Source organism: Centroberyx gerrardi, chromosome 6 (assembly GCF_048128805.1).
Source record: "Centroberyx gerrardi isolate f3 chromosome 6, fCenGer3.hap1.cur.20231027, whole genome shotgun sequence".
Lineage (NCBI taxonomy): Eukaryota > Metazoa > Chordata > Actinopteri > Beryciformes > Berycidae > Centroberyx > Centroberyx gerrardi.
In genome coordinates, this window is record NC_136002.1 from 33,430,486 (window position 1) to 33,443,619 (window position 13,134).

At 43.7% G+C, this 13,134-nt stretch overlaps 2 protein-coding genes across 2 annotated transcripts in view; one reads left to right on the forward strand and one right to left on the reverse strand.

Annotated features, from left to right (window-relative positions):
- LOC139924886 (S-arrestin-like) overlaps positions 1–1,071 on the forward strand; it is a 15,729-nt gene extending 14,658 nt beyond the window's left edge. The window contains exon 13 of the mRNA XM_078283954.1: positions 981–1,071. Coding sequence (XP_078140080.1) covers positions 981–1,071 — 91 coding nt within the window. The remainder of the gene's footprint in view (positions 1–980) is intronic.
- Positions 1,072–8,636: 7,565 nt separating this feature from the next.
- Positions 8,637–12,261, reverse strand: LOC139924887 (uncharacterized). Its single transcript, XM_071916101.2, has 4 exons — positions 12,063–12,261; positions 10,890–10,970; positions 10,358–10,438; positions 8,637–9,559 (listed from the first exon to the last, which is right to left on the reverse strand). Exons 1-4 carry the CDS (start codon positions 12,259–12,261, stop codon positions 8,637–8,639), a joined length of 1,284 nt encoding a protein of 427 aa, XP_071772202.2.
- Between the last annotated feature and the right edge of the window lie 873 nt (positions 12,262–13,134).

Sequence of the window (13,134 nt, forward strand, 5' to 3'; positions counted from 1 at the left end):
TGACACGGAGACAGAGTGTTAGAAATTGGTTTCTAATTGATTGAATAACATAAAGAATGAAAACATGAGCTCACACTGTTTTCCCCGTAGGGGTTCATTAAAGTTTCATCTGATCTTATTATGTAATAACTCATTATGTAAGGGACAGTTATATAATGTGAGGTAGTCCTGGATCTGACTGGTACCGGCCTACCTGTCTGTCTGTCTATCCACCTGTCTACCTGTCTACCCATCTGTGTACCTCTGTCACACTGATTCACAAAGCTGAATCTGAAGAAAAATAGAGCGCTCAGAAAATTGGCCATCCACTAATAAAGTGTAAATGTGTATGAAGCAGCTAGAAGCAGAGCAGCTGAGTCAGCTTGTTGTGGTGTGGCTGTAGATCCATTCAGTAACGTTCTCAGTAAAAGTGAATAGTGTGATAAGGTGGATTTGGTTACTGTGACACAGTAAACTGTCTTGTCTTTAGCCCTAGTCTCTACTCCAAAACACTCTGAGTTGTAGCTTGAGAAGAGTCAGCTCAGTTAACCTGAACAAACTGTTAGCTAGCTAACTAGCCGGCAAACACACTGATGTTAATGTGAACATGCTAACGCTAGCTGCTACTAGCTATGTTAGCTAGTGTGCTAATCAGATGTGTTAACAACAAGACAGTGATGTTAGCTGACCAGATACTATGGTTAGCTAGCTAACAAGCTGACATTATCTAAACACTAAATCAATCAGATGGATCAGTGATGAAATGATCAGTTCAGTCAGAAACAGACAGAAATTAACCGTCTGTTCAATTCTGTTGAGACGACAGAAACAGTCAGCTGTTCACAGAGCTGAGGACCTCCAAGATGGCCGCCAGCGTGACATCGCCTGGAAGCCTCTATAATCTCTCTCTCTCTCTCTCTCTTTCTCTGTCTGTCTCTCTCTGTCTCTCTCTCTCTCTCTCTCTCTCTCTCTCTCTCTCTCTCTCTCTCTCTCTCTCTCAGTGAGTCAGATGACATGGTGTTTGAGGAGTTTAAGAGAGTCTATCTGAAGGGCGTGATCGGCGACGATGACGAGTCGCCCACCGAGGCCTAGGAACAAAGATGTCCGTCCCCGCCGTCCCGTCTCCGCTGTGGTCCAGAGCCGTAGAGAACTAGAGTTTGGCCAGTCCCTGCCTCATGGCTGTTGCTGTAGTAACTAGTGATTCAGTTAGCCGTGTCACCATGGGGATGTTATGGAGGACATTGTTCCATACACTCTTATGTAAAAGGGTTCTGTATAGTAGCAGGACGTGGTTCTTTAGGCTTGTTCCACAGCAGAACCTGTTTGGTGCTGTGTAGAACCGTCTCAGTGGCGGTACAGATGCTGCACAGATCTAATGTTTTCAACCTACAAACGCAGCAGGCATCAAAAGCAGGGCGATGGCGTCCCAAACACCTTTTTTCGGGCGTGACAGTGACGCCCGAGATAAGAATATTTCAACTTTTTGAACACTCTAAACGCCACGTGTCATGTGACGGGAAACAACCAATCACAGCCACACAGATCTTTCTTTCTTACCTCCGTAAACATGGAGGAGAAGTTCATTTTTATGCAGTGCAACCCTGAACTGAATGATCTATCCACAACAGTATTTTGACTTAAATTGGAAAAACAATCATGGAAAATCTTCAGTTGAGGTGAGAATGCAGATCAAAAAACAAAACAGCTGATGCCAATGCTTTATTCTACTAAATGTTGCCCTTTTCCAATAACAACAGACTTCATAAAAATTCCAGCGCAGGTTTCTATCTCTAACGAGGTGTTTGAAAACGCAGCATCTGTATCTCCCTTAGAAAGGTTCTCTTTAGCACCATGCTCAGATGGTTCTACATAAAACCTTTGTGACAACAATTTAACAGCATATGAAGTGTCCTGAACCAGCAGGATTAAAACTTATTAAGAACCACACTGGGTTGGTTATTCTGATTGACCAGATTTTTATGTTAACAAATCAGACCGTTCTTTGAATCATTTTGGTTCCATGTAGAACCCTAACCACAGAACCAGTGAAGAGCCCTTCTTTTTCCGGGTGTGGAGCCAACACAGCAGCATGATGCAGCCTGGCCGGACTCTGTTCTATATATGGCTCTGGTCCCATCACAGCATGTGTGTGAAAACAGAAAATACTGAAGTGAGAAGCGACCGGAGCAGGGAGACCAGAACAGCGCTGGGCCGACAAATAGTGTTGGACTGGAAGTATTTATGAGTGTAATATGTAGATAACTGCTTCATTGTCTCTGTATTGTCAAGATGCTTGTTAATTTGGGACTGCAATTTGTAAACTCACTCCACCAATATTCTTAAATCACCTAAACTAAATATAGAATATCTTATTGCTCTTATGCAAGTGAGATTAAGAAAAATGAAAAAAAAAATATCTCATGTCCTGCTAAAACTACAACTGGCACACAAGTGGACTGTATATCATTTAACAGTATTTATGGGTGTAATTTTTGTTGATATAAAATCTAAACCCTAGTCCTGACCTTTGACCTTTCAAAACGTAGTTACTGCTGCCTCGCTGTGGACGGGCCTGGTCAAGAGGATGGATTATAGAAGTAAGAAATAATTTGATTAATGCACCTGAATCTGTATTTTTTGTGTGGATGTAGTGAAGCCTATTTGTTTTTTGTCTTTTTTGGAATACTTCCATCTCCATACTCCATATTATGTTTGTTTGATGTACAGGGTCAGAGAGGTCAGAGGTCAGGGGTTAACTAGGCAGAGAGTTCATTGTCTCTGACAGGGACGAATACTTTGAACCTGTGACCTTTCTCCGACCTCCAGACCCTCCTGCTCTCAGTCTGTCCTAACTTTTACTTGTGAAATTCTTAAGTTAATAAAAAATTTCATAAATGTAGCCATAGTTTATATTGTAGGAGGTTGTATAATGTAACTTAGATGAAAATAGATTTCAATACAATAAAATATGAATTAATACTGGTCTGAAAATATTCTCTATGCAGATGACTGTCTTTCTTTTTTTGATTAGCGACTGGAGTTCATAGTTCAGCCACTTTTTCCCACGGCAGCCGAGGGCATCACACAGCAAATTCAGGTCAGTCAGGCAGTCAGTCAGGCAGTCAGTCAGTCAGTCAGTCAGGCAGTCAGTCAGTCAGTCAGTCAGTCAGTCAGTCAGTCAGGCAGTCAGTCAGTCAGTCAGTCAGTCAGGCAGTCAGTCAGTCAGTCAGTCAGTCAGTCAGGCAGTCAGTCAGTCAGTCAGTCAGTCAGGCAGTCAGTCAGTCAGTCAGTCAGTCAGTCAGGCAGTCAGTCAGTCGTCAGTCAGTCAGTCAGTCAGTCAGTCAGAGAGGCGTCTCTGACTAACAGATGGCCTCTCTCCTATGGGCTAAACATCACATTGACTCCCATACACTGATAAAGCCATATTGAATCTCACACAGAGCCACACTCTTCACCGTCAATTTACAGACATCAACATCTTCTTCTGTCCTGCAAACCTTAACGGTCGGTCACGTTATCACCTGGTCTGTGTTGGTGGAATAGGTCATTTTACCGATAAACGTGTCGCGCTAGCCGAGCATCACTCCCGTCATCAGCATCCGGGGCTTTAGCCGGGAATGTTTTTTGACTAGCTCCGAGTCTCTTGACAGAGGAAACAAATCTAGGCTATATCAGGGGGTCAACGCGCCGGAACACGCCAGAACGTGCCGGAACGTGCCGGAACGCACCGGAATGCCGTTCTGGGAGTGAATCTGACGACGTAATGCGTGTTCCAGTTCTGAAAAATCAATCCAGAGCAGTACCGGTGGTTGTTCCTGTTTTAGGAGCTTAAACTACCGGCTCGGTTCGTTTTATGACCAAAGTTTTCCGGCTGGCCGGTGTTTGGACCTTCGGGCCAATCACGGCGCTTAAAAACGAAAAACTCCACTCAACCGGGAAGCCGGGCGACATTAAACAAACGCACCATCAAATGACAGACGGACAGTTTAACCTGAGCCACGGAGCTGACGGGTTGTTGTGAAAATGTCCAGAAAGAAGAAACTAGACATTCTTTCCTATTTTCAACCCGACGTGATAAAACAAAGTGTTCAAATGAACTGAACTTGTTTCTATGCAGCAGCTCCGTTCTGAGCGAAGCTGCTGCCGTTTCTGCCTCTCCACCGTGTCGACGCTCCAAAACCCGACGGACAGAAATCTATCTGTCAATACTTCTGTCCGTTTTCCAGCAGATCAGTTTGTCCGCTGGAGGAGTTCAACACGCTGTGGACCTGCAGGATCTGGACCGGTCTATTTCACCACTACATCACTCCACTTTTCCTCCCTGAATGAATTAAACCCAGTGATTACCAGTGTTGGGGGTAACGCGTTACTTTGTAACTTTGTAACGTGTTACAGTAATCAGATTACTTTTTCGTGGTAACGAGTAACTTAACACGTTAGTTTTAAAATTTATGTAATCAGTTATTAGTTACTTTCTCAAAGTTACATTTCGCTACTTTTATTTTTCTTTCAACTGGTTAAATGTTTAATTAGTGCAAATTACGTAAAAAAATAAGGTATTGTACACTACTTGATATGAAGCAGACTGGAGCATGCTGCGGATCAGTTCAGGCTCCGTTGATCACCAGGGTGAAGTTAGTTTGAAATTTGATATTCACCGGTTGATGCGCCTTTTAACGTCAATAGCTCCGTCTCGATAGCATATTTTTTCTCAAGGCTTTTTTATGGAGAGAAACACGGAGCCAATGTTTCACAGTGTTGATGAAGTTAAAATCACCTGCGGTTGACGCAGTGACGGCAGAAAGGATCCAGTCGGTCCAAACCCCCACTGAGTATTGTGTAGTACTATGGAGTATCTGAGTACTGTGGAACCAGGTGACTGAAAGCTCCTCGATGTTTTCTTTAGACAACAGCAGATGTTACTTCAGGCTGTGTCCCAAACCTGATGATTAGTGATGATTTCTGCAGAGTCAAAGTAGGTGAAACGCACACCTGTAGTGATGAGGTGCCAGCCAGCCAAAACAAGCATAAAAATGGTGAAAGTAGCCGCACACTCGTAGCTCCGATGCAATAATTTAATGAGACATTAACAAAACCGACGTTTCAGCAGCTAGGCTGCCTTCATCAGGGTTGATCTACCAGGACACAAGTTTGACTGAAGTTAAAAGCACTGGTGCACAGGTGCAGGCAATCAGTGTAACCTGACCAATCACAGGAAAGGGAAAAAGTGAACAATAGGTTCAATAGAGAGACCACAACAATAGTGAGTGGTATATAGTCTCAACAGTCCATTCCATGTCATACAAAGAGTATCAAGTGGAAGTATAAACCACACATAAGAAAACATCATCACGGGGCATTGTTGGAAATATCAGGTGTAGGAGCCAAATATGTTGTTGGAATAACCAGAATTTAATGTTATTTAATGCCATTTACTGTGTGTACATTGGGTGTCGCTGTGCTATTATCTAGAGCTCAGGTATATACCAGGTAGGAAAGTCACTGTTGTCGTCAGGTGTTTGAACCTGGAAGGGCAAAGGGTTTGTCATGCTGTGAGCTGTGCGTTTGGTTTTCGATGGAAACTGGAAAATGGACTGTATTCACATCTCTGCAGGATGGAAACAATAAAGGGATCGTTATTCTGCAATCGAAGAACAGCCTGCAGATTCTGTACTGAACGCAACACACAGCAAACGGTAGCGTATGGTAACATCAAACTAACCAGGTCACTCCTGGTTTAGACATCTCAGTAGCTTAAGTAACAGACTGAGCTCCTTTAACATCAGGCATATCAGTACCAGAATCAATGGGATTGGTAAAAAATTCCCTAAGGCGAATTTGTCTAAAGATTTGTCTAGGGATTTTGATGTGAAAGTTGATTTATTCAAATTCTTTAGACAAATTCGCCTTAGGGAATTTTTTCGGACTCGGACACAGGATTTCTGGGTAATGAAGTCTTCAACCTGCTCTCCTGCTGCCACTTGGGGCCGGCAATGTGTGAAGTTACCTAGTGCGGCTTTAAGTTTTCTTCATTTTATCATCTCATATTATGAAGACAGAGCTAAGTTGAATGACTCACACAGACACACCCAAAGGTTTGTTTCAATGTTTTATTAGAGCTTTTCATAGAAAGGACAAATAATGTACAGCCGTTTTAAATACTCTCTAGAGAGAAGTTCTCCTATGGAGAGAGAGAACAGAACAACCATAAACTAAAAAAGAGAAATTCTGCTGTTCAGAGCCTTTGATTTAAAGTTTGACCAGTGTCGGCCATGTTGGCTCCGTTGCTATAGTAACTGGTGATTCTGTTGTCCAAGTTATGGATGACATTGTTCCATAATTACAGAAACACTTCCTAGTGCTACAGAAGACTGGAGTCCAACCTGGACTAACTCTGTCTATATATGGCTCTGGTACATTTACAGTTAGAGAACATAGAGAACCAACTGGTACAGGAGAACCTCACTCCTCCTCCTCCTCCTCCTCCTCCTCCTCTGCTTCTGTCTTCCAAGAGTTCACACCACTTGTTTGTCCTACGATTAACCACTTAGTACCAGGCTGAGGTTACTAAAACACACACAGATGGTCAGATCAAGTTTCCCAACATACACACACACATAACAGCCAAGGAAAAATCAGAAAAATCAGATTCCATTTGCTTTTATTAACCATCATTTATACAGTGAAAGGTCTTGTTGGGCATGTTTCCACTTTTTCAGCCTCACCCTGCTTCAAATTCACACAGTTTTATACATTTTCACTGGGAGCTGCCCAGTACAAACACAGTCTTCTGCTGTTGGCCACCAATCAGCTCCACTGGAGCAATTTTTGGTCAAGAGCCTTGCTCAAGGGCACATCGGCCGTGGATGGCGAGGGTTCGGAAAATGTTACTCATTCACGTTCCCTGCCCAGACTCAAACCGTCGACCTTCCAGTTCACTCACAATCATAAAAACTCACAGTAGGTCTGTCTATCGTAGGCGATTAGCTTGTATGAAGATAAACCATTTAGTAGAGTAAAGTCTGTTCCTGTGTAAACAAGACAAGTTACACTCAAAGTCTTGCAGGAAGATAGATCTCTTTCTGTCTGTTTTACCAATCCACCTAAACAAGCCTGTCAGGTTTAAAAGGAATTAACCATGAGCCTTAGAGCTGCTACAGGTGCTCACTTTAAGGATAACGCTAGTCACCTGCGATTAGGTAACATGCTTGTGTTAGCATGCGCAGTGAACAGAGCTATCTACCAGAGACACAGATATGATTTTGGTGCCAGTCCTCTTATCAGGTGTTGGGTAAGGAGACCAATGGGCAAACTCCCAAAAAGTCTGCTTTAGAAACTAGATGTTTTGTAGCCGTGTAAGGCTAGATCCTAACTCTCAATACCTCTGAAAACATAGAAGGTTCTTTGATGGAGGCATTAGCACGGGTTCAACCCAAAATTTCCGGTGACCCAGCTCATCTTTGTTCCATTGTAAGTGGACAGAGCAGAGATGCTTTTGGGAAACCCAGCCCTATCATAACAATGCAGATCTAAAGCGCGGCCTTGTATCGCCTTACACTGGCGGTGTAGGATCAGTGTCGGGGGATTATCAGATGACTCGCTGGCTGTAAAGCTCATGGAAAGTGTGGAAGCTACACCAGTTCCCACACAAAGAGAGAGACGGGATTCACACCTACCGGCAAACACATCGACACAATGGCTAGCAAGAAGCAGTGAAAATGACAACCAGACAACAGCAAGACAATCACAGCATGTACACACACAATAATAGCACAGGATATTATTACAGCCGAGGGAGGGAGGATTCCCCAAAAGAGTTGGTTCTCTATCAGTGGGAAAAAGGAAAGAAATTTGTCACAATTGCACTGATGATGACAAAAAATTAAAACTCGTCTTGATGATTTGAGTGTGATTATTCTGAACACAAAAAGTCATGAACGACATGAAGAAAATGAAGAAATACGAAGGAAAAAATAAAGAGCAAAAACAAATACAGCCGCAATACTGAAACAGTGAGACAGCGAGAGGCATACACCTTAACCTACAGATGTGAAATAAAATAAGCTACAGAGTTCTCCCTGCAGGCGCGGCAGCAACAGCCTCGACTGCAGAGTCAGAAGATAAACATTTTAGCTGGAGATGCTAATAAAATTGGCAGCTACAGTATTCGTCCTGGTTTAAAGGGACATTGGCACTTCTTTCTCAGTTGAGGATTTGTTCGCGCAAATTGGCAATTGACGTACAATTGCCGTGACAACGAGAGAAAGTAAGTTATTTCTGTTGAAAAGGACATTGACCTAGTTTTTTGGTCAGGGGGAGTAATTTATTCATCAGGAACCATTTCTATTGGCAGTTTGAGGTAATTTATTCATAAGGGGCAGTGTCTTTCCTTGGTTTGGGGTCATTCATTACTCAGGGACAGTGTCCATTGGTTGGTTAGTGTAATTAATCCACCAGTGTTTGGCAGCTGATGTTGGTAATTTATTTATCAGGAAGATTATCTATTAGTGGTTTGGGCTGATCTAATCCTCAGGGTCAGTGCTATTGATTGGTTGGTGTAATTTATTCAGCATTGACACTTTCTATTGATGGCTTAAGGTAATTTGTGGACAGCATCTATTGCTGGTCTATGTTAATTTATTAATCAGCGAGGCTATCTAGTTGCCAGTAGTGGGAGCGACGGTGCTGCTGGTCCCGTTGCCCCACACGTATGTGCCAGTAGGCACTGGGGGGGGGGAATCTCTGGACAGGGCCATGTCACATCTGTCTGGGTGCAGCAGGAAGCCAGAGAAGGTGCTGGCCATCTCCCCGCCAGCGTGCATACCGTTAGTGGTATCATCCTTCACCATGAGCCACACTCTATCCCCCCTGTTTAGGTGAAGGATGAGTTCGTGTGCGGTGGTGCCTAACTCTATCGTGCTGGTCGTTTTCACTACCGGCTGAAAATTATGGAAGATACCGACTTTGAGGACCCGTTTGAAGACGGTGAGGTGGTAGCTGAAGATGTAGGTGCCGTTAATGGGTGCGGTGTAGATGCCGGTGGTGGGGTCGTAATGCCCCTGCACGTTGTAGAAAACCTGAGAGAAAACCACGGGGGTGCTGGGCGGGGGGAAGCTTTCGGTCAGCCCCACGGAGAAGGCCGACTGGATGATGGGCATGCAGGGACCGGGAGGACCCATGATCCCCATTGGCCCCAGGTCACCCTTCTCCCCCAGGGACCCTTTCTGCCCCACGGAGCCCGTCTGCCCCTGGTCTCCCTGGACTCCCTGGTCTCCCTTCTGCCCTTGACCCCCTGGTTGTCCGTCTTGACAGTCACATGCCCCCTTAGCACCTTGGTCTCCCTTCTCACCCACAGATCCGGGGGTGCCAGGGGTTCCCATAGTGCCGGTGTCACCCTTAGGGCCCTTGGCCCCCGTGGAGCCTGTGAGTCCAGGCATACCCCTGGATCCTGCAGCGCCGGAGAGTCCCTGGGGCCCTGGGGGCCCCTGGGTGGCCTCGCAGGACTCTGGACAGAGGCCGTCGTCTCCTTTGGGACCCTGGTCCCCTGGAAGACCCTCACCACCACGATCCCCCTTGTCACCTGCAGGACAAAGGGACCAGGCAGGAATGAATGTTAGTCTGGTGTGAATACAGCCATGCAGAACAAAACAGAATTATTTCAGCTAATGCTGGTCAGATTACAGATTGTGTTCAAGTTTGTCCATGTTAAACAATGTTGATGGAGGCAGAGCTCCAATCTTCAATTTTCCCTTAAAGGAATACTTCACCCAAAAATGAAAATTCAGTCATCATCTACTCACCCCCATGCCAGTTGAACCACAGGTGAAGTTTGTTAGTCCATATAACTCCGTAGCAACCTTCTCCGCATTACCAAACCTTGTGAGGCCACCGTGGCCGATCAAGGTTTGTGTGTGCGACAGTGCGCGACCTTCATCTGTGAGGTTTGGTAATGCGGAAGCTAAATACAATGGAGAAAGACTCGATTTGCATTAAATAATGTATAAAAAAAATTTCCACTCACAGAGCGATTGTATGGCTTCATGAGCTGTATGGAGTAATTTTATGGTTATTTTTGGATCGGTCCTCAAAGACTTTAGTTGTTTTGGAGAAGGCTGCTACAGAGTCGTGCTGGGAAGCTCTGGCAGTGATATATGCACTAGCAAACTTCTGAATTTTCATTTTGGGGTGAACTGTTCCTTAAAATGCATGCAGGGGTGGAAATATTACCAAAATATCCTGCTCAAGTAAAATTTCAGTAAAGTAACAGTACTTGTACTATTACTGCTGTTTCTATTAGTTCATGAAAAGTTGACTTTTTTGAGATACAAGACAACAACGGTATGCTAGCTCTCTGATCCGCCTCGGTTCTGTCGCTCACCTTTGAAGCCTCTGGCTCCTTTGGGTCCCAGGAACCCCTCGACTCCCCGTTCACCCTTCAAACCCTCATCGCCCTTCTGTCCTGAGGGACGAACACACCAACACAGTCAGAGACAAAGAGACACCAAGGCTTTTATTTAGAAAGCTACAGCTACATAAAACCAATGCTAACTGCTTTATTATTATTATTATTATTATTATTATGGTGTATTTCATTAGTTCAGTAGTCGCCTAGTAGTAGTAACAGTAGTTGCAGCAGTAGTAGTAGCAGTAGTAATAGTATAGGAACAGTACTCGTAGTAGTAGTAGTAGTAGTAGTAGTAGCCTAGTAGTAGCAGTAGTAGTAGTAGTAGTAGTATTAGCCTAGTAGTAGCAGTAGTTACTACTAGAAACAGGGGTTCAGTAATACACCAGAGAACAAAATCTGTCTGTTTTAATTTCCGTTTCCATTTGGTATTATTATTTGTTATGTTATTGCAGAGGAAACAGTCGCTGTTTGATGTGAAACCAGAAGAAGTTGTAAAGCTGCTGACCTTTTATCCCCGATCTGCCCACAAAGCCTGGTTGACCTCTGGACCCAGTCATCCCTCTTCTACCAGGACTACCGGGAATACCTGATGGAGAGAGAGAGAGAGAGAGAGAGAGAGAGAGAGAGATTGGAAGAAGAGTTACTTACATACAGTGAAAAAAAGTCTGTGCTGTTTTAAAGTTACATTAGGAACTTAGCAACTTTACGGTTGGAGTCTCCAACTGGCAGCTAGCGGTAACTGAAAACTTTTAACTTCATTACCCAGAAGTCCTGTGTGGTGAGGTCAGTAAACTGGTCTGTGATGCTTTAGTTCCCACCAAAGAGCATACTGACAGCAGAGTTTAATTTGGACAAACAGGGAGAATCTACAGTGTCTGGGGATGGGACGTCTTGCTCTGCTGCCACATCACTTCCTGTTTACACTGAGAAAATACTGCAGCTTTAAAGGAAAATCTGACTAGAGCAGCTTTAATTTCCATGCTTCCACATAAATTCTGCAGTTTAATGTAAATAGATTGACTCCAGCTCATGCACTCAGTCATTGAGCAGACATTTGTTCACTCTGCATCTATGAATCTGACCTTATAGTTTTTAGAGTTTATTATTTTGAGTTTTCTGTTCCTTTACAGTGAGAACACAGACAGAACTACAAGTGTGACTGTGGATTTTATGATTTATTATTTAGCTACAGCTATAACTACAGCACTTATTACACAATAACTATAGATTTTATGATTTATTATGGAGTTGTAGCTGTAACTACAGCACTAACTACAATATAACTATAGATTGTATGATTTATTACTGAGCTGCAGCTATAACTACAGCTGTAACTACACTATAACTACTGACTTTATGGATTGTTGTGGAGCGTGACCTGGTACTCCGCTGACTCCTTTCTCTTTCCTTTGGGCAGCTGGGCTGCTTTGCACACAAAACAACTATGACTGGAACTACAATGCAAACACTCTATAGATTGATATAGATGTTTTAAAATATTTTTTTACTACATGAACAGTGCCTGTCCTCCTTTCTCCACACTAAAACTAGAAATGTTACGGTTTATTATGGAGTTACTGTATATGTCTAGCTACAGTCATAACTCCACCAAACCGGAAGATATTAGGATTTAATTGTCAGCCATAACTGCAGCTCCGGATTATTAAATGGTCTGTACCTGGCAGTCCCCTGTCTCCCTGGTCTCCTTTGGGCCCATAGCTGCCTTTGCAGTGGTGGCAGATGCAGAACCAGGGCAGCTGGTCGACTGGGGGGGGGTTCGGGCTGCTCATCATCATCTGGCAGTACGCCTCGCTTTCCCCGTCGCCCGGGTACGTCATGTTGTAGTCGCCCGGGGGTCCTACATAGTCAGAAGGCATCGCCGTGACGACGGAGAGGGAAACAACCCCCAACAGGACGTGAAGAAGAGTCGGCATAGCCTGGAGAGAGAGAGAGAGAGAGAGAGAGAGAGAGGTTGTATGTAAATTATGACTGTAAATATTGTATGAATGTATGAACCTGCTTTTACGTACGTACATTTTATGTGAATTCTTATTAAAATCCAGTCATGATAATTAGGACTTTCTGATTTTTAGAGAGTGAGAGAGAGAGAGAGAGAGAGAGAGAGAGAGAGAGGGAGAGAGAGAGAGAGAGAGAGAGAGAGAGAGAGAGAGAGAGAGAGAGGGAGAGAGAGAGAGACTGCAGCTTTCAGAAAGAAACCTTTAAGATTTTTTCAGACCTTTTCATGCTGCCTGGAACCACAACAAAGAAAGCAGCCTGTTTCTGACTGAACAGATGATGAAAGTTATGAAACTATAGGCAGAATAAGATAAAGCACAGCAGGAAATGACTAGTTAAGAGACATGAAGTCCAGCTGTGTTCAGTCCAGCTGTGTTCAGTCCAGCTGTGTTCAGTAGCAGACAGGATGCAGATTGAACCTGTCCACTCTACTGACTGGATTTAACACGTTTTAATACTTTTTAAAGCCTTTATTCCGTGTGTGAAATATCATCAGGATCTGCAGAAAATCTGTTTAAATTTCAAAATGAGTTTTTAATTTGTTCAGTTAAGGTCAGTTCTTATAAAACTGATACATAATATAGAGATACATAAACAGATCACTTTCTTCTACCATTGTTACTTTTGCTGTCAGTTATCTCTGTTTTCAGTTTCTGTGTTCTGGGTGCTACAGACGTAAATGGCTTATTGGTTTGAAACACATTCATAACAGCTGAACGGAACTTTTGGCCTTC